We start from the raw sequence: 20,624 nt of genomic DNA, 5'->3' as shown, positions 1-20,624 counted from the left end.
ACGTGTTGTAGGGCAGCCCACAGGGTACGATTTGCGGTATCAGTTTGTCATCCCACATCCTTTTCTCCCCTTGGATGCTTCAGGCTTCTGACTGAGAGCCTGTACCATACGAAGCAATCGTGGCTGTGCCGTGGGAAATAGCCCTGCCTTGTGCCTGCAGGAGTGCAGCCAGGGGAGAGCATTTTCCAGGGGTATTCCTGTGGGTTTGTAACTCCCCTGTGCTGTAACAGAAGACTGGATCCTTACCTGATGCAAAGTGGTGTAGTACAGGCTGGCTTGGTGCTGGCTGATAGCATGGGATAGCTTGGGATTAAGGCTCTTCTTTGGAGGATGAGTTTAATTCACATTAAAAGATAAATCATTACATCAGGAGAAAAGGTGGCCAGTGGGGTCTGAAGGTCTGCACATGCACACACAAGCTTTTGATTTGCAATGAATTATTCAGATATCTCTGCTTAAGGCCCCAGCCAGCGTAATTGAGAGCTTCAGTGCTTTCTAATGCTCATCCAGTCACACTGACTCCTGGGTGTGCCTCCTCTCAACTTGTTTTCTCTGAAAAAAAAGAGTCTTTTCTGCAATGACGAGTTCTTAAGAGGTGAAGGATTTTCCTGTGAAGAAGGAAAGTGCAGATGAATCTTGTTCAGAGAAATGATGCCTCATCAGGAACACCTCTCACCCATTTGTGATCATCAGGTCAATGCTTGCCAAGGTGTCGTTTGTCCCTCTCACTGTAGTTTGCTGTCTTTGGGGAGGGGGAGGATTGTTTTTAATGTCTCGCTGTGTCTTCCCCTAACTCGTGTGATAACTTGAGCAGCTGTGAATTACAGATGGAGGGGCAGGGGGAAGAGGGAAGGCTGATCTCCGAGTGCATCATGTTTCACTAGGTTTGTACAATTTTCATTGATTTTCCACTGACAAGCCTGCCAACGACCAAGGTCAGGCATTTGGGGGCAGAGAGCTGCCTCTGCGAATGAGGTCACTGCTGCGGGATACAGCCGTGCTGAGGGAAGGCTCTGGAGCACATCACAGCCTCTGCACCCACTGTGGCAGAGGATAATGCCAGCTGCCTCTACGGTCATTGTCAGGCAGCTTGGATTCAGCCACAACGCAGAGATATTGTCATTATTTCCCATCACCTCTCTTGCTTGCACTCACCGTTCCACAGCGAACTGGACTCACCAGCAGCTTTTTGCTCTGAGAGTTGCTTTCAGCTTTTTTTGACTGGGATGCGACCTGGCACTCCCTTAGCTAATGCCTCCAGCAACAGGGATGCCCTGCACCGCAGTTCCACTCTGCCCCTTCCCCACTCCCCCCTTGCTCTGAGAGATGGAACTTGCTTCTCCAAGGGGTCTGAGGTGGTTTGTGATCAATACAATGAGTCGAAAGCATCAGGAATGCCTGTTTCAGCCTCAGGAGGAGTTGTGGGGTCCCTGCTGCCAGCCCAGGGGTGTGACTGCGCTCTTGAGGCTGTTGGGCAGAGCCAGCCCGTGCCTCCCCTTTGTACCCCAGCTGGGAGTCACCCAACCCCAGCGCCACCTGACAGGGGGTACCGACAGCAGGCGCTGCAGGCGCTGAAGGAGGGGGGGATCACAGGTATCCCCTGCTTGCTGTGACCCAGGGGTGCAGCAGGCTCTGGAGTGTGGGGATCATAGATATCCCCCCTTGCTGTGACCCCAGGGGTGCAGCAAGTGCTGGAGTGGGGGGATCACAGATATCCCCCCTTGCTGTGATCCAGGGGTGCAGCGGGTGATAAAGCATTGGATTCAGAGACAGCCTTTTTTGCCGTCATCCAGGGGTGCAGCAGGAGCTGGAGTGGGGGGGATCACAGTTATCCCCCCTTGCTGTGACCCAGGGGTGCAGCAGGCACTGAAGGGGGGGTGGGGATCACAGTTATCCCCCCTTGCTGTGACCCAGGGGTGCAGCAGGCGCTGTTGGGGGGGGTCCCCGCGGGGCTCGGGTCCGGCAGCAGCCGAGGGTCCCTCCTGAAGGTGGATGCTGAGGAGCTCGGCTGGGAGCGGCCCCGGACACAGGACGGCGGAGCCCGCAGGGGCTGCAGCTCCGCACCCACACTGACCCCTGCCGGCTCCGGCGGCGTGTGTCCGTGTGTCCGTGTGTCTGCACCTGTGTGTCTGTGTGTCCCTGTGTCCCTGTGTCTGTGTGTCTGCATCTGTGTCTGTGTGTCTGCATCCGTGTGTCTGTGCATCCATGTGTCTGCATCAGCGTGTCTGTGTGTTCGCATCTGCGTGTCTGTGTTGCATCTGCGTGTGTGTGTCCGTATGTCTGCATCTGTGTGTCTGTGCGTCTGCATCTGTGTGTCCGTGTGTCTGCATCTGTGTGTCTTTGCGTCCGCATCTGCGTGTCTGTGTGTCCGTATCTGCGTGTCTGTGTGTCCGCATCTGCGTGTCTGTGTGTCAGTGTGTCCATGTGTCCGCATCTGCATGTCTGTGTGTCCGTATCTGCATGTCAGTGTGTCTGTGTGTCTGTATCTGCGTGTCTGTGTGTCCGCATCTGCGTGTCTGTGTGTCAGTGTGTCCGTGTGTCCGCATCTGCGTGTCTGTGTGTCCGTATCTGCATGTCAGTGTGTCTGTGTGTCTGCATCTGCGTGTCTGTGTGTCTGCATCTGTGTGTCTGTGTGTCCGTGTGTCCGTGTGTCTGCATCTGCACGTCTGTGTGTCCGCATCTGCGTGTCTGTGTGTCCACATATGTGTGTCTGTGAGCGGCTGTGTGTCTGTCTGTCTGCCTGCATCTGTGTGTCTGTGTGCAGCTGTGTCAGCGTGTCTGCATCTGCATGTCTGTGTGTCCACATCCGTGTGTCCGTATGTCTGCGTCTGCGTGTCTGTGTGTCTGCATCTGTGTGTCTGTGAGCAGCTGTGTGTTTGTGTCTGCATCCGTGTGTCTGTGTGCAACTGTCTGTCCATCTGTGTCTGTCTGTGTGCAGCTGTCTGTCTGCATGTCTGTCTGTGTGCATCTGCATCTGCGTGTCTGCCTGTCTGTGTGTGTCTGCATCTGTGTCTGTGTGTCCGTATGTCCGCATGTGTGTGTCTGTGTGCAGTTGTGTCTGTGTGTCTGCACCTGTCTGACTGTCTGCCTGTGTCTGCCTGCATGTCTGTCTGTCTGTGTGTCTGCATCTGTGTCTGCATGTCTGTGTGTCTGCATGTGTACGTCTGTGTGTAGCTGCGTGTTTATGTCTGAATCTATGTCTGCATGTCTGTCTGTGTCTGCCTGTCTGTGTCTGCCTGTCTGTCTGCCTGTCTGTCTGCATGTCTGTCTTTCTGTCTGCCTGTCTGTGTCTGCCTGTCTGTCTGCATGTCTGTCTGTCTGCCTGTCTGTGTCTGCATGTCTGTCTTTCTGTCTGCCTGTCTGTGCCTGCCTGTCCGTCTGCATGTCTGTCTGTCTGTCTTCATCTGTGTCTGCATGTCTGCCTGTGTCTGTCTGTGTGCATCTGCATCTGTGTCTGCACGTCTGTCTGTCTGCCTGTGTCTGCATCTGTGTGTCTGCATGTCTGTGTGTCTGCATGTCTGTGTGTCTGCATGCCTGTGTCTGTCTGTCTGCATCTGTCTGCCTGTGTCTGCATCTGTGTGTCTGCATGTCTGTGTGTCTGTATGCCTGTGTCTGTCTGTCTGCATTTGTCTGTGTGTCTGCATCTGTGTGTCTGCATGTCCATGTGTGTCTGTGTATCTGTCTGCCTGTCTGCGTCTGTCTGTCTGCATCTGTCTGCCTGTGTCTGCATCTGTGTGTCTGTCTGCCTGTGTCTGTCTGTCTACATCTGTCTGTGTGTGTCTGCATGTCTGCCTGCATGTGTCTGTGTGTCTCTGTGTTTCTGTGTGTGTCTGCTTGTCTGTGTGTGTGCCTGCATGTGTGTGTCTGTGTGTCTGCGTGCATGTGTCTGTGTGTCTGTGTGTCTGTGTGCATGTGTCTGTCTGTGGTTAAACACCTTGTGCCAGGTCACATCAGAGGTGACTGACATGATAAAACAGCCACTTCCCAAGAGAAGCTGCATCTCGGTGTTGCTGAATTAAACCCTCATCCAGTACCCTTCTAGGCCAACCACAAGGATTGGTTTCAGGCCACTGCTTTCCCTTCCACGCCCCAAGTTATTTATTAGGGGAATTTTTGCATTTAATTTAAAAATTAGTTTAACTTTGCCTCAAATACTGTTTTTCAACCTAATTAAACTCTAATGTGTGTGTATCTTCTAATTGCTTTGAAGAAGCTAATAAGAAGCTCCTTAAAGTGACGGAGGGCTAAAAGCTAGAGGGTTTTGATAAATTTAACATTAGCTTAAAATTTCCCCAGGGATTTTAAAATATTGGACTTGCAAGGATATTTGCTTGAGCTAAGCAACACAGTTTATCCTGCTTCAAAGAGCTGTTGCTCTGCCTGTCTGACTGCAGGGAGGGCTCAGCCGGGATCTGTGCTGGCAGTGCGAAGGATCACGTGAAAAATACCAGATACGTTAGCATGTGTATTTTGTGAACAAAGTTTTAAAATTCCTCATTATTTTAGAGCTTTTTTCCAGTTTTTATGAATATAAAAATTGTTTTTTGTTCTTACAAGGCAGCAAAAACATGTGTGCTTATACAAGGGTGGGTCAGTTTCCAGGCTCCAGGAGCAGAAGGGAGAGCTTGGGCTTCTCCTGCGCCCTCTCCTCTGGTCCCACATCCCTGCAGGGTCCTATCACTACTTCCCATCCGTGACCTCCTGCAAGGACTGGAGATTCATCCCTCAGCCCTAAGACTCTCTGCGTTTAGGAGAGTGAAATTTGGCACAGCCATCAGACTCTGCAGAGCAAGGATTGGATTTTTATCTGCCCTCGTCTTCAAATTTGACTGTGAGCAACACAGAGCTGGTGCCTGATGGCTGCAGACAACTGATAACAGAGACTCACTGAAAGGTGAGCTCACTTGCTGCCTGGCTTATTAAAATATGATGATTTCAACATCAATAATTTTCTGGTTGCAATTTTGGCTGAGGCATCCAGCTGAGGACCATCCTACCACCCCATGCAGTGGCGTGAGCTGCCAAACTCACATATAGACACAGCCTCCCTGCGCAGGTCATCTCCTTCCAGCCCTCAGCTTCTGTAAACCACCAGTAACTCCAGAGCACCTGTGTTTGCTGGGTTATAAAATGAAGTTGGGGAGAGTTCACTGCTCTCTACAGTTTCCTCAAAGGATGTTGTGGTGAGGTGGGTGCTGATCTCGCTTCTTCAGTAACAGGTATAGGATGAGAGGAAATAGCCTCAAGTTGGACCATGGGAGGTTTATATTGGATATTAGAATCATAGAATCACCAGGTTGGAAAAGACCCACTGGATCATCGAGTCCAACCATTCTCACCAATCACTAACCCATGTCCCTCAGCACCTCATCCACCCGTCCCTTAAACCCCTCCAGGGAAGGTGACTCAACCCCCTCCCTGGGCAGCCTCTGCCAGTGCCCAATGACCCTTTCTGTGAAAATTTTTTTCCTAATGACCAGCCTGAACCTCCCCTGGCAGGGCTTGAGGCCATTCCCTCTTGTCCTGTCACATGGGAGAAGAGGCCAGGCCCCTCCTCTCCACAACCTCCTTCCAGGTAGTTGTAGAGAGCAATGAAGTCTCCTCTCAGCCTCCTCTTCTCCAGGCTAAACATTATTTCCCAGAAAGTGCTGTCAAGCATCAGAAGGGGCTGCCTAGGGAAGTGGTTGTGTTGCCATCCCTGGAAGCACTTGAAAGAGGTGTAGGTGTGGTGCTCAGCGACATGATGTAGTGGTGGAGTTGGCAGCGTGAGGTTTACGGTTAGACTTGATGATCTCGAAAGTCTTTTCCAACCTAAAAGACCCCGTGATTCTGTTTAATTCTCAAAGATCAGAAAAGTCAGGATTTAGGACCACAACATAACTTTTTTGAGAAACAGCTTTTTGTGTGGTTTGAAGCTCCCTGAAATAACTTCTAGATACAATCCCAGTCTGTCTCCCGAGTGCTACAGGCTGTCCACACCCGAACACACCCTGCAGCTCCGAGTGAGGTTTTGGCTTTGAATCTATGGGAGAATAATTTTCAGCTCCATGTTGCTGCACCTCACACAGGTGAGCTGGGTTGTTTGTTTTCAAGGGTGAGCAAGGGCTGGCAGCAGAATTGGTGGTGGAGGAGTGGGCGCCAGCCCCCTGACCTGCACTGCTGCAAGGGCTGGTGTGTTTGGGGTGGGGAACTGGCTGGCAGGAGCCTGGGTTTGTGTTTAGTTCCCCGGAGAATTGTGTCCAGTTCTGGAATCCCCAAAGTAAGAAGGATATGGAACTGCTGGTAGGGGTCCAGAGGAGGGCTATGAAGATGGTCAGATGGCTGGAGCACCTCTGCTATGAAGACAGTGTGGGAGAATCTGGGTTGTTTAGCCTGGAGTCGAGAAGGCTCTGGAGAGACCTTAGAGCAGCTTCCAGCCCTAAAAGGGACTACAGGAAAGCTGGGAAGTGACTTTATATAAAGGAAAGGAGTGATAAGACGAGGGGCAATGGCTTTAAATTGTAAGGGGGAAGATTTAGACTAGACATTAGGAAGAAATCCTTCATGGTGAGGTATTAACCCAGAGCAGCGGTGGCTGCCCCATCCCTGGAGGTGTCCAGGGCCAGGCTGGATGGGGCTTGGAGCCCCTGATGCAGTGGGAGGTGTCCTTGCCCATGGCGGGGGTGGGACTGGGTGGGCTTTGAGGTCTTTTCCAACCCAAACCATTCTATGACTTTGTGGTGCTCGGCTCAGACACGCTCCTAGGTCTCAGAAGCTTGGGGAACCGAGCGCCTTTCCCGGCGGGGATGCAGCTGATGGGTGGGATGCAGCTGATGAAGGGAGGGATGCAGCTGAAGGGAGGGATGCCCCTCTCCTCCAGCGGGGTTTGCCGAGCGTGCAACCCTGCGGGCTGTGCCGTGGCCCTCGGGGTCTGTCCCGGGGGGCAGCGGGCGTGGCATAAGGCTTTACATAACGGGGCAGGGGGGAGGTGACCCCCCCCCCCGGGCTCCCCCGGGGCCGGAGGAGGCGGCGGCGGCCGCGCAGCAGCCGCTCGGTCCCCGCCCGTTCCCACGCTGCATCCCCGCTCTCCAGCCGCTCCCGGCGGGCGGTGGGGGCTCCCCGGCTCCCCCACCCCCCGGCCCTGCGGCAGCGCTCCCGGTCCCGGCATGGCCTCGGGGAAGGCGGCGGGGGAGCGGCGCTGGGAGCTGGTGCGCTGGTGAGTGCCCCGCGGGGTGGGGGGTGCCAGGGGGGTCCCGGCTTTGGGAGCGCGATGCTCCTAGGCGGGGGGAATCCCGACCCGGTAAATAAGGGAATCCCGGCTGGGGAAGGGCTCCGGGGGGGATGTGGGGGAGGAAGGACAAAGCCCTGGCACCCCGGGGACTCGGAGGGTCGCGGCGTGGTCCGAGGGGGAGGTTGTGGTGGGGGGTCACGGTGGGGATGGCGTCTCCATCACCGGGGACACGCATCCCTGGGCTGTGAGAGGGGGGTTTGGGGGTGCAGCTGGGTCCTCTGGCGTTTGGGGTCCTGCAGGGCTGGAAGAGTCGGATCCCAAAGCGAGATCCTGCTGCTAGGAATTAGCCCTTCCCTGCACCAGAGATGTCCTGGTCCGCAGCAAGCTTGGGGCTGGCACCTGCCACTGGGGAGTCCCTGGGACACGGAGGGGATGCTCTGGGGTTTTCCTGGCTGTTATCGTAGGGGAGAGGGTTGCTGAGGCTTCCCCGGGGTTTGGCATGTGGGGACCCCCATCATTCTGCTGGGGACAGGGCAATTGCAGTGACCAAAGCAGCTGGGACAGGCTGACATTGGAAACAAGCCTTCTCTGTAATTTTTTTTTTTTTTAAAATTTGTAATTGTGTAGCTCGTGACGTCCAAAGCGTGTGACTTTTGAGCATGGCGCTGTAGCGATGCCAGGCTGTGACTGGGGTGACTCCAGTTACAGTGCGGTGCTGCTGATGTAAGAGCTGGGACGGGGCCCAGGGTTTGTCCCACATCCCAGAGCTGCGATGCTGGGCAGGGAGCGGAGCAAGGCTGGGTGCTGGGGCTTCCAGGTGTGGGTGGGATCCATGCAAACCTGCATGAACAGCCGGAGTAAAAATCATCATTGAACTGCTCTAAACTTCCCACCCCCTCATCCCCTTCCTTTCTTTATTTTCCCTCCTTAGCAGCTTTGGGTGCTTTTATTCTTTCACTGGCCCCCAAACCCTTACAGTGGCCATTCTGCCGTCCCCGCTACCTCCCTCTGTCTTTTTCTTCCCAAAAGACTTTGTGGTTTGCCTGCCACTACTTTGTGCAATATTATCATGTACAAGAGCCTCAGGGGACCCACTGGGACTGCACCGTGCTTGGTTGCTTATAAAAATTAGCAGGTCAGCCTGTGCTGGGGACACTCATGGAGGCTTTTAGGTTTCCTTTTGCTGAGAGCAGTAGGTCCCAACTCCTGTGCTGTTTTTGCCCTTGGTTTCAGCAGGACCCCGCAGCCCTGGGCTGGCTGAGTCTGAGCAGGTGGCAGAGCCCAGCAGCAGCAAATGCATCCAGCCACGACCCTTGTTGGGGCTGCGAGGTGGCATCGGGGAGCCCACGGTACTGTGGTTAATCCCATTGGCCCCATCCAGGCAGCACAGCCAGATCGCTGTGGTCAATGGTGGGAACGCGCTGCCTGGAGCATCCACATGCTGGGAAGCAAACCGTGAGCTCATCCTGGCCCTGCCTGGGGTTCATGGATGCTGCAGCTCTGCGTGCATGTGTTTCCAACCAGTACTACAGGGGCTGTAAATAATTAATTGCTTGGTGATGAAATTTCATGTTCAGAGGAGAGTGTGTGAAGTGCAGCTTGTTGTTGGGATGGAGGCAGGCAGCAAAATTGTTTTCTAAGTGATGAAAAAAATTGCTGTTACAGACATTTTGCTCATGGAACAGGGAACCTGTACTTCTCTAATCAAAATAAAACCCATCCATTCATCACTTGAATCATAGAATCATAGAATAACCAGGTGGGAAGAGACCCACTGGATCATTGAGTTCAACCATTCCTATCAAACACTAACCCATGTCCCTCAGCACCTCGTCCACTCGTCCCTTAAACCCCTCCAGGGAAGGTGACTCAAGCCCCTCCCTGGGCAGCCTCTGCCAGTGCCCAATGACCCTTTCTGTGAAACATTTTTTCCTAATGTCCAGCCTAAACCTCCCCTGGTGGAGCTTGAGGCCATTCTCTCTCGTCCTGTCCCCTGTCACTTGGGAGAAGAGCCCAGATCCCTCCTCTCCACAACCTCCTTCCAGGTAGTTGTAGAGAGCAATGAGGTCTCCCCTCAGCCTCCTCTTCTCCAGGCTAAGCACCCCCAGCTCTCTCAGCCGTTCCTCATAAGGCCTGTTCTCCAAATATTGCTTAATAAACCTCAACATCTGGCATGACATTTGAAATAAAGTTAGAGAGGCATTGTCCTGGCCTTGGGGCCAGTGATAATGCTGGGGTTAAGGCAGGAGTGACCACACAGGAGCTGTGTGAGGCGGGTGGTGGCCCACGGTGATGATGCTGAGCCAGAGAGTGTTGTATCTCTGCCTCCTGGGGTTTACACTGAAATGTCCTGTGCTGCTTTGGCAATGTTGGCTCTTTGCTTCTCTGCCTGTGGGGGCTATGAGTGCATGTGGGTCTGGCCTGGGGGGTCCGATAACTACCTGAAAGGAGGTTGTGGAGAGGAGTGTGATGGCTTCTTCTCCCAAGTGACAGGGAACCGGACGAGAGGGAATGGCCTCAAGCTCCGCCAGGGGTAGTTTAGGCTGGACATTAGGAAAAAATTTTTCACAGAAAGAGTCATTGGGCACTGGCAGAGGCTGCCCAGGGTGGTGGTTGAGTCACCTTCCCTGGAGGGGTTTAAGGGACGGGTGGACAAGGTGCTGAGGGACATGGTGTGGTGTTTGATAGGAATGGTTGGACTCGATGATGTGATGGATTTCTTCCAACCTGGTTATTCTATTCTATGATCCTATGATGCTCTCTGCAAGTCTCCTCTCTGCACCTGCCTGCTGGGGAGCTGCGACTGCTTTCTGCAATCCTGGGGGGTAGTGATGGGGTGCTCCATCCCACCCAAAGCCTTGAACGTCTTGGAGCCTCCCCTGATGGGCAGGGGAGGACAGGGATGGCTCAGGGATGCAGATGTACAGGGCTGTGATCGTGTTTTGCTGCTCCCTCTGAGGACTGTGTTAGCAGTACTGTCAGACTCTGAGCAGCGCTGCTGAGCCAGCCGCTATCTGCGTCCTGCAGCTCCCTCTCCACAATCCCGTGCTAATAAATATTTCAGCCTTTCTCGCTGTTATTTTTAGGTACGTGAGAGAAGGCCGGTTTCGGATCGAGGAGAGGACGCTGACAGCTTTCCAGTGGCTGTACTCGCCCCATCAGCACCGCATCGTCAGCCGGGCAGACCTGGGCTCACCCAGCAGGTAAGGGGGGTCGGTGGGTGCAGGACCGTGGTGAGCACTGGTGTGTCCTTTGCCAGTGCCACCAGCAGCCTCTCGCGCTGCTGGGACCTCTCTCATCCTCATGTCATAAGCACTTGTGGTTTTGACATGGGTCTCTTGAGCCTCAGCCTATAACTGGAGCCCTGTGGATATCTGAGCATCTTGGGTCTTGCTTTAAGGTTCCAGGCACAGCAATCACAGCTGGGAGCTGCAAACATCAGGCAAGCACCTCTCTGGTTTAAAGCAGTGCAAAGGACAAATTGCTGACTGCCCCAGACTTTTATTTTTAACTTCTCTTGCTTTTGGTCAAGCACACAACCTTTGGGGGACCTGCTTTATGCACGCGTGGAGTTTGCTTAAAAGCCAAATTGGGAGCCAGGGGCTGCAGATAGCTCAGCTGTAAGAGATTTCTGCAAAATATCTGTTCTGATACCCCAATTCTGTTCAGTGCTTAAACCTTCCCCTTCACAGCTCGTTGAGAACATGTCTTGGAGCCGTGTCCAGGGCATGTGCTGTGGCTCTCCCTGCTGATGCATATGCATCGCTGTCAGTTTGGATCCCAGGATTTGATGATAAAACACCATTAACATAAAAGCCTTGAGGGCCTCAAGACACGTAGAGCGCAGTGTCTGTTTTCCAGCCTGTTAAGAGCACTGCAGCACCCCAAGTCCCCGGGTGGCAGCGCGACTAAAAGCTTTTCCCTCTTCGTTTCAGCAGCAGTTTTGCTCTGAGAGCCCTTAAAACCCTGAAGTATTTATCTCCCTGGAATTGCTGTATCAGAGGGACAGAGGGAGGGGGTGTTGGACTGAGCCTCTGCCCAGGATGGAAAGGGCTGCGGGTGATCTCCGAAAGGATGGTACTGCTGAGCCCCAAGGCTGGGTTGGGAGGGGAGGTGATGTCCACACCTTGAAGAGATTTCTAGGAGCAGGAGGGAGGTGCCCCACTTTCCTCAGTGGGAGCTGTGCTGTGCTGGCTGCTTCCCAAAGAAGCTGTTCCTTATCTTGCCTCCAGAGCAGCTTTCCAAAAACTGAAGTTACCATGATGATAATAGATTTTAACTATTTTTTTTTGTGATCTTCTGTCAAAAGCTGCATGAATCTTGCTCCTCATGCATGTATATCATGTGCCATGTGGAACTTAAATGTGTGTAATGTCGTGGAATCATCGAATAGTTTGGGTTGGAAGGGACCTTAAAGATCCTCCAGTTCCAACGCCCCCTGCCATGGGCAGGGACACCTCCCACTGGATCAGGCTGCCCAAGCCCCATCCAGCCTGGCCTTGAACACCTCCAGGGATATCATTTATCATTACTGCTAAGTATTATTTGGGTTAAGTCCACTGGATGTTTCATTTCCCAGTGGGCTGGGAAGTTACCTGGAGAAGTCTGATAGAGCGTGTGGGACATCGGTGGGCAATTCTGAGTGGTGCCTGCATCCCTCTTAAGGGAATAAAATCTTTACTCTGGTTTCAGCTGTCACCTGGGGAGGCACACTAGCTCAGCAAGTCTTGGCTTAGCCTAATGGCCAACTCTGCAAGCAGGCAAGAAAGCAGCCTGCTCAGGCAGTGCCTGCAGCCAGGGAGCAGAGCTCTTTGCTTCAGCAGCTGCTCTGCGGGACAGGAGTTAGGAGGAGGCTGCACTGGGTATGTGTTGCTGTCTTTAAACCCTTCATTACTGGCAGTGGCAAAACATTCCGTAGCCTCCTGGCCTGGCTGGTGGGCAAGAGACAGGGTTGTGCTCACCTCCAGCATCGATGCTTGTCTCTGCCGCAAAGCGCTGCTGCCGAAGCTTTGGCCAGGGGATGTTTTAGTGCCTGGGGTGACAATCTGACACTGGGATACTGTGGCATTTCAGACTGTGACATTATTTGTCTGTCACATTAATCGGATCAGTCTCTATGTTGCACTTGCTGCGTTTTCTTTGCATAATGGTGGTGACACAGCTGAGCAAGAGGATGGTTGATTTGCTGGAGGCATCGAGGTTACAGGTGTGTTGCATTATTTTTATTATTTCATAGAATAGTTTGGATTGGAAGGGAACTTAAAGAACATTTAATTCTATGTCCCCAGCCATGGGCAGGGACACCTCCCACTAGGTCAGGCTGCCCACAGCCCATCCAACCTGGCCTTGAACATCTCCAGTGATGGGGCAACCACAGCTTCTCTGGGCAACCTGTTCCAGGGCCTCGCCACTCTTGTAGTGAAGAAATTCCTCCTTTCCTTTCCTTTATACACATTATTGTTGTCACGGGCAGCACTTGAGCAGTGCTTTATAGAGGGATGTGAGCATGGGTTCTGTTTCCTATGGCTTTTCACACAGCTCTTGGTTTTGCCCTGGTCCCACAGACAAGCTGCCCAGGGAGGTGGTTGAGTTGCCATCCCTGGAGGGATTTAAAAGACAGGTGCTTAGGGATATGGTTTAGGACACGTACGGTTGGACTTGATGATCTCAAAGGTCTTTTCCAACCTAGTGATTCTATGATTTGGAAGCAGCAGACATGCTGTTGGTGGCAGAGCTCCTTTGGCTGGGATGAGGCTCTCCTTTGACTTGGGAAGGCTTGTGGCAGCTGGGCCCAGAAACTGGGGAGCAACGCAGTGCCTGTGGCTGCAACACAGAGCAAATCTGGGTGCGTGTGTTTGATGACTTTACAAAGTTGTGGGGCTGTTGGTCACCTCATGCAAGCTCTGGCCTGGCCAAGCTGTGTGTGCAGCTCTGGCAGGGACCAGGCAGCTGGTTTGGGAGCAGCAGTGGGCTGCCCAGCTCAGCCCCGAGTGCCTTCGGTAGCTGAAATCCCTCTACGTTGATGTTTAGTGCTGTTAAACAGGTTTCAGTGCTGCTAAAAAAGGGAATGGCACTGATTTCACTGAATCTCTCTAGAAACCACTGAGATAAAAGCCGTGCAGTCTGTGATGACTGGTCCAGGCTCGTCCTTTGGGCTCTGCTGGGTGACAGGAGAGTGGGGCGGGGGTAGATGCACTGTGAGCTGGAAAGGATGGTAGTGGGAATGGAGATTTTGCCATTCCTTCCAGTGGATCCAGATTTTGGTCCAGAAGCTCTTCTTGTGCCATCCTAGTCTGTCTTTAACTCAGCTGTAATAGATGAAGGGGCTCACATGTAAGGCTAAAGTCTGCTTTCAAAACTGAATCCAAAGAGGGTTGCTTCATTTAAGGATGTTATAGCAAGGTGGCTGCTGGTCTCTTCTCCCAAGTAACAAGGGATAGAATCATAGAATCATAGAATTATAGAATAACCAGGTTGGAAGAGACCCACCGGATCATCGAGTCCAACCATTCCGATCAAACACTAAACCATGTCCCTTAGCACCTTGTCCACCCGTCCCTTAAACCCCTCCAGGGAAGGTGACTCAACCCCCTCCCTGGGCAGCCTCTGCCAGTGCCCAATGACCCTTTCTGTGAAGAATTTTTTCCTAATGTCCAGCCTAAACCTCCCCTGGTGGAACTTGAGGCCATTCCCTCTCGTCCTGTCCCCTGTCACTTGGGAGAAGAGCCCAGCACCCTCCTCTCCACAACCTCCTTTCAGGTAGTTGTAGAGAGGAAATGGCCTCAAGATGCTCCAGGGGAGGTTTAGATTGGATATTAGGAAAAATATCTTTACGTGAAGAGTGGTGGAGGGTGGTGGAGTCTCCATCCCTGGAGGGGTTCAAAAACTGTGTAGGTGTGGCACTTTGGGACATGGTTTAGTAGGCACGGTGGGGTTGGGCTGATGGTTGGATTGGGTGATCTTAGAGGTCTTTTCCAACCTTAATGATTCTACGTTTCTCTAGAACATAGAACATCCCTTTCACTCTGGAAGCCCCAGGAAGATTTAATGCTTCAGCAATGCTACCAGAGTTGCCCTGGTGAATAAACCTTGCCCAGGAGTCTGTTGCATCCTGAGCCGTGCATCCTTCCCTTGTCTCCAGGGATGCAATCCCACTTTGCAGCTTAATGATGCACTTCACCTGAGCAGCGCGGGGTGAGAGATCGGGGCAGGGCAGGGCTGCAGGCGGTGTCTCCCCTCTGGGGGTGCTGGGGGTGCGCAGTGCTGGGTGTGGGGATGCTGCGTCGGGGCTGCGAGGCTGCACCGCCCCGCGTTGGGCATCATAGCGGCTGTTGGCTCCGCACAGCGACCAGCCAGGACATCGAGGTAAGATGCGTTTCAGCCTCGCTAAATCTAAGCTGCAGGCACAATAGCTAGCAGTATTTCAACAGCGTGTGCCGACTGGAATATAAATACCCAGGGTAAGCCTTTAGCAGAAGAGATTTAAGTCCATGTTTGTCATTGTTTTTACCCTGCATGGGCTTGTCTGAATGCAAATGTACGGCAGAGCCAGAAGATCTATTGTTGAAATGCTTTACTGTTCTCAGCTTCTCTGCTTGCATTTAAATGTGTGATGCCTACTTCAGGCTTTGTGTGCTGGGGCTGGGGGACAGGGAGCGTGGGATCCGTGTGCCGGTGGGACCGGGGTGGTGATGGCCAGCGCTTATTTATTGATAATTCAAAGGAGGCAACTTCCAAAGGTCTTTTGCGTGCTCTGCTGTGATGGCTTTGGGGGGGTTCATGGTATCGGTGCTCGCTCTCAGGGGCTCTCTGGCCAGGCAGTGAGGGGCTGCGGTCCTGCCTTCGCAGGGCGCCTCTTGGGCTGAGCAGCCCCAGCTTTTTTTGCATTTGGCTCTGCAAAGGGGTTGTTCTGAGCCCCTCTGTGCACCCAGTGCCCTGTTAGTGGGGCATTCCTCCTCCCCTCTCTCCTTGAGGAAGATCACAGCTTATCTCTGCCAGAGAAGCAGCATAATGTCTGCTCACAAAGCAGAGCAGAGTGTTTCTTTTCATCCCGCTCATCTCTGCGGGCAGAGAACTGGTGTAACCCAGTGTGCGAGCTCGGCGGAGCTGATAAGGGCTGTGCGAGCATGTCGTCTGCATCCCTGGTGTGTACAGGACATGAGATGGATCCTGCCAGGTACTGCCTTATTGCCTCATCTTCTGCATACTCAGGCTCTGCTCTTTTGTTTAAGACTGCTTGTTATTTTAGTAGCACAAGGGACATAATATCTGTCCACACGGTGCAATTTATTGAGGATTGGAAACTTGCCAAGAAGTCTAAATTCAGATTCAACAAGAAGTGTGATTCCTTCCAGCAGCTTTGCTTTCCCCACAGCAGGTTTAACAGACATCTCCTTCTCCCTCTGCGACTGATGCCTCCTAAAGGGCAGCTCACCATAACCATAGCAGCAAAACTGCCTTTTTTTCTTTGCTAATGTTTGTTTTATCAACCTTCCTTCCTCTTCATCCCTCAGTGTATGGTAACAAGATCCTGGGGGCTGCTCAGAGAGTCCCTCTGCTGCTGTTACTCATCATGTACCTGAAGTCAGGTGCTCTGGTTGTCATTAGCGGCTGCTGTGGAAACAGGAACGAGACTTGAGCAGCAACAGTAGGGAGAGACATTTTTTCCAGGAGCTAAAACCAGCTCATTCTCCCCAGACCTCTTTCCAATTTCATGGGGGTAGATGAATCCCTGCTTAGAGTTAGCATCTGCCTCCAAGTTGGGTGCCAAACCAGAAGGAGCTGTTTCTTGATTCTGGTTTGAATCTTTCCCAGCTCTTTCAATCCTCCCCTCTCCCCTCAAATGGTGGAAAAACACAGGTGTTATTGGCAAGGGTTTTGAAAAGCTTGAGTCCAAATCCTGCGTGTCTATTTTTTTGCAGTGTTGGGATGGATCCATGTCCAAGTTTGGCCTTGGATCTCAGCCCTGACTGCTGCCTAAATCTAAGCCTGTGCCAGCACATCTTGGCTTCAGGCAGTTGCTGCTGAACCGTGTGCTGCTGGGGGGCTGGGGAGTGGGGCAGTGTGGGGGCTGTGGGGAGCAGCCCCCGTCAGAGGAGGCTGTGAGGGCACGTGCTGGCTCGCCAAGCCCAGCTTCCTTCTACTGCAGTCACCATCTCATTGAATGGCTTCATAAACATGCTAAGCATCAGTGAGGGTTTTGTTTCCTTGTGTTATTAGGAAACTGTTTCACAGACTGTTTGTATTAAAGATTAGAAACCTCCTCATTTCCAGCCAAAGCATGTTCAGGTCTATCTCAATAGCGATGCTTTCCTTCCACCCCCATGTTTTGCCAGCCCTGGTTTTCAGTTGAAGCAGTTCTTTTTCTGTCTTGCCACGATTTCTTCCTAGACTGCAGTCGCATCCCCTCCCGTGCTTGTTTTGTGATCTGGGCCAAACGCTCTCATGTTCCTCTGGTTTAGCTGCGTGCCAGCACCAGCCACCCCCATCTCTGGGTGTGTGTGTGTGTCTGTGGGCAAAAACGGGCAGGAATGGGGGCTTCTTGGGTTTTGCCCCCTCTCTTCACCAGCCCCTGCAGTGTCTGGGCAAATGAACGATGGGCTCGTGCTGCTCCGAGCAGTTGGGGACTGAGGGACTGCAGAGTGGGATGCGTGGTGGATGTGCAGGTAGCCATGGTGACGGTGCCCAGGAACCTGGCACTGGGCACGGCCAGCTGCCTGTCTGCTTGCCTGCAGAGCTGCCCCTGGGCGTGGATGGGATGAGGCACCCTGGAGCAGCAGTGCCTGCTCTGCCAGGGTCTCTGGAGCATCCTGAGCAAGGCACAGGGGGTGTGCTTCATATGGATGCTCAGAGAAATCTTGTAGATCCTCAGGGGAGGCACAGTGTGGGGACACAGGTGTCTGCTGTTCCGTTGAAACCTCCTCCCTTGCACTGATCTTGCATGGGAAGGGACATAGAATCATAGAGTCACCAGGTTGGAAAAGACCCTCAGGATCATCGAGTCCAACCATTCCTATCAAACACTAAACCACATCCCTCAGCACCTCATCCACCTGTCCCTTATACACCTCCAGGGAAGGTGACTCAACCCCCTCCCTGGGTAGCCTGTTCCAGTGCCCAATGACCCTTTCTGTGAAAATTTTTTCCTAATGTTCAGCCTGACATGGTTGGAAGAGGTGGGGAAAACAGACATGCAGATAATCTGTGTGCTTGAATAGCCCTTTCCCAGCTGTTCTTGGGAATTTCATCCCCTCACAAGCAAGACGGAGCTCTAAATGAGAAAATAAGCAACTCTGTATATTAGATTTATGGTGGGCTGAGAAGAATTTAATGAGCCTGGGAGTATGTGTGATGACTTCCTGCAATCAGGCAAGATTTGTGTTCTGCAGTAAAGTGCTTGGAGAAACCAGTAGCTGATGTGTGTAAAGCTGGGTACACAGAGAGCATGTGCATGTCCAAAATGTGAATGCTGGTGGTGTTCCTGATGCCTTAGTTACCCCAGGAGGCCCAGAGGAGGCAGCTGGGGAGCTTGAGGGTTGTGTCCAGCTCCCCTGACACTGCAGAGTGAGTTTTGGAGGGATGGGGCAGGAAAGCAGGGTTTACTCCTAAATGTATAGCCTGGGCTGGGCTTTCTTTTTCTTCTCTCTGCACTGCCTGGAAAGCAACGAGATCAATACTGTAAAGAAAAGACAAATTAGCATCGATAGGCTTCAGAGCCAGAAACAGTTAAACACATTGATTTCTGCTGATGTTATTGTCCTGAACCAACCTGGACTTTGAAGATTTTGGCCTTGTCTTCCTCCACAGTCGTCCTGCAGAAGTGTTTCTGCCTCTGCCAGGCTGAGCACAGCCCTTGCTGGCTCATCTCAGAATCCCGCTACCCCCACACCTGATGTTCACAGGCATATGTGGGGCAGGGATCTTGGGGACAACCCTTTCTGTGATCCTGAACTTGGCTAAGTCAGAGTTTGCCTCTTTGTGCTGGTCCTTGAGCTGCCTTACTTGAGGGATGGATCCGGTCTCCCTGGTGCTCAGATGCAGGTGATGCAAAATGCTTTAGAAATCACTTGACTGTGAGCAGTTCCTGCTGCCCAAAGGCGTTTGGGTATCTTGGTATGTGTGGGGTGATGATGCCTCCAGAGAAACTTAATAGGAATTTGATAGGAATGGTTGGACTTGATGATCCAGTGGGTCTTTTCAAACCTAGTGATTCTATGAGGAGGAACCATCCTTCTCCCCTGTGATGGCTGGTGGGTTCCCCAGCTCCAAAGTGTGCAAGGACAGGAGCCGCCCTTGTTCTGGGCTTAGTTGGTGGCTTCAACCAGCAGCCCGAGGGTTCTTGCACCTCTTTTGGTGACCCTGGAGCAGCCTGGGGGGCCATCTGCACCTGCTCCAGAGCTTCACTAGGGTGAAAGGCTGCGGTGTAAGTGCCTTCTGCTCACACCAGCTCCTCTTTTTCACAGTGTGCAGAGAGCTGCTTGTGGGGGTGGAGAGGAACGGGGGTGCTCTGGGCTGCAAGTGGCCCGTGTGGCTGAGTCATCTGACCTTTCTGTGTGTCTGACATCCTTCATGCAGCTCGGGGCAGCAGCGCAAGAACTCCTCAGAAACCTGAAAGCTGCAGCTGAGCCAGGGGATTTGGCTGCAGAGGACATGGACATGAACACTTGGCTAGTGCCTGGGGGGGGCTCAGGTAGCACCAGGGGTGCCCTCCTTCATGCTCTGGTCCCCAAGGGGTAGCTGGGTGCTCTCTGTGCCACCAGGAATATTCATGGTGAAGGGTCTGGACTGGGTGCGTGTATCCCTGTCACTGCTGTCTGAGAAGTGACATGTTGCAGGTCAAGTGGTGGCTTCTTCAAAGATCAGGATTTTTCCATTTCTGTAGAAATGAGCAGGAGGAATCGGATTGCTTTGGGTGTAGGGATGAACCTGTGAGCTGTTAGTGGTGGCAAATGGCCTTGAGGATGTTTTAGAGGAATCATAGAATCACTTAGGTTGTAAAAGATGTGGCCTGCACCCTGATAAAACGTCTAAGCCCAGGATGGGGGTGCAGTTTGCCCTTCTCTCGTGGTACAACCAGCCCACTTTTTCTCACTGTTTTCTGTTCCTTGGGCCTGGAGCAGGACTGCCTTTCTTAAGCAGGCTGCTAATAATTTACATCCTGAGCTTTCTCTCATTTTCTGACCAGCTGAGCAAATGCTGGAAATTAGCTCTTCACTTCTGTAGGGATGTGTTTGCAATTCTGGCTCTATTCTGCAGGCTGATCCTCCTAGTTAAACCTCAGATGTGTTGAGCCCTCCTTAATGAGTTTAAGAAGCAGGGTATAGATAGATTGTCTGTGCGAGGCTGCTCCCCAGGCACTGCTGTCCATCCCTGAAGAACAAAGCAGCAGATCTGGAAGGAGGTGGTCATGGAGTCCCCTGTAATAAGCAGTTCCAAGGAGACTGATAGAGATACGTTATGGTCCCTGGAAGCTCTCCTTGGCCTTAATGTCCTCTGGCTGAAGCTCACCTCTTAGGTGACAAATGATGTTCCCACTTCCCAGTGCAGCGATTGGGGCTGAGGGAGCCCCCTGGCATCTGGTCAGTGCTGCAGGCCTGGCGGCTACTGAGCAGTAAACAGCCACCTTGGAGAGCAAGCTGGATTTTGTGGGAAGCTGCTGTTTAGGGCATTGAGTCTTGTTTGACTTTGGCAGCACTATAAAGGGGATAAAGTACTATTAAAAATATTCTGTGCACTGTTTTCTTTTGCTTTGTATGTTGAAGCTGATGATGTGCACAGCGAGTTCTTCCTGCCAAGACAAAATCTAATATTTCTGGGCGCCCACAACTAGAATCATAATGGAAAGATGAATACCCTCAGTGTGCCGCATGCAATATTAAAGCACTAATGATGCAATTGGTCTCTCTTAGCCTCAATAACAAAGGAAAGAATAACGCTGCCCTTCCTGAGCATAATTCTGCTCTGCGGTGTGGGCTCTGACTGCCAAGGAGATGGCTGGGCACCCGTGCCATCCCCTCCTCTGCACGTGCCTGCTGCTCATTCCTCGGTAGCAGTGGTGCCGTCCATGCCGAGGGCTTGTGCAGGCAGAGAGGGAGCCTGTTGTCTCTGCTGGAGCCCTTGACAAGTGGTTCACCTTTCTGTCTGCCCTGGAGCAGCCTCTGGGGACTGGAGCAGCAGGTACTGTGAGCACTGGCTCCACCGTGAAGGGTCCCATGCTGCAGGGAGCTGGGGGCTGACCTGTCCTGCTATGCTGGTGTGTCTGCAGGAGACTGGGCTGGCGTCTTCGGCTGCCTGGGAGGAAGGTGCCTTTGGACCCTTCTGTCCTCTGTGCTGTTGGTTCTTGCATTTGCTGGAGCTGTTTGCAGGGACCTTTGAATGACCTGGTGTTGGTGGTCTCGCTGGCGGCTGCAGATGT

At 52.7% G+C, this 20,624-nt stretch overlaps 1 protein-coding gene across 8 annotated transcripts in view; it reads left to right on the top strand.

Moving 5' to 3' along the window:
• The first annotated feature begins 7,110 nt into the window (after positions 1 to 7,110).
• RAP1GAP2 (RAP1 GTPase activating protein 2) overlaps positions 7,111 to 20,624 on the top strand; it is an 83,803-nt gene continuing 70,289 nt past the window's right edge. For 5 of the 8 annotated variants that reach the window (XR_011338942.1, XM_069874212.1, XM_069874213.1 and 2 more), the window contains exons 1-2: positions 7,111 to 7,195; positions 10,297 to 10,413. Coding sequence is in view for 4 of the 8 variants with exons in the window: in XM_069874212.1 (XP_069730313.1) it covers positions 7,146 to 7,195; positions 10,297 to 10,413 (167 nt within the window). In the remaining 4 variants the exon portion in view is untranslated. Of the gene's footprint in view, positions 7,196 to 10,296; positions 10,414 to 14,462; positions 14,671 to 20,624 lie in introns of those variants that run through there. The other 3 variants (XM_069874220.1, XM_069874224.1, XM_069874219.1) reach the window with 3 other exon arrangements.

Source organism: Phaenicophaeus curvirostris, chromosome 21 (genome assembly GCF_032191515.1).
Source record: "Phaenicophaeus curvirostris isolate KB17595 chromosome 21, BPBGC_Pcur_1.0, whole genome shotgun sequence".
In the NCBI taxonomy this organism is placed as follows: Eukaryota; Metazoa; Chordata; class Aves; order Cuculiformes; family Cuculidae; genus Phaenicophaeus; species Phaenicophaeus curvirostris.
Note: the sequence above shows the minus strand (reverse complement) of the source record. Positions and strands in the feature narration are given on the sequence as shown.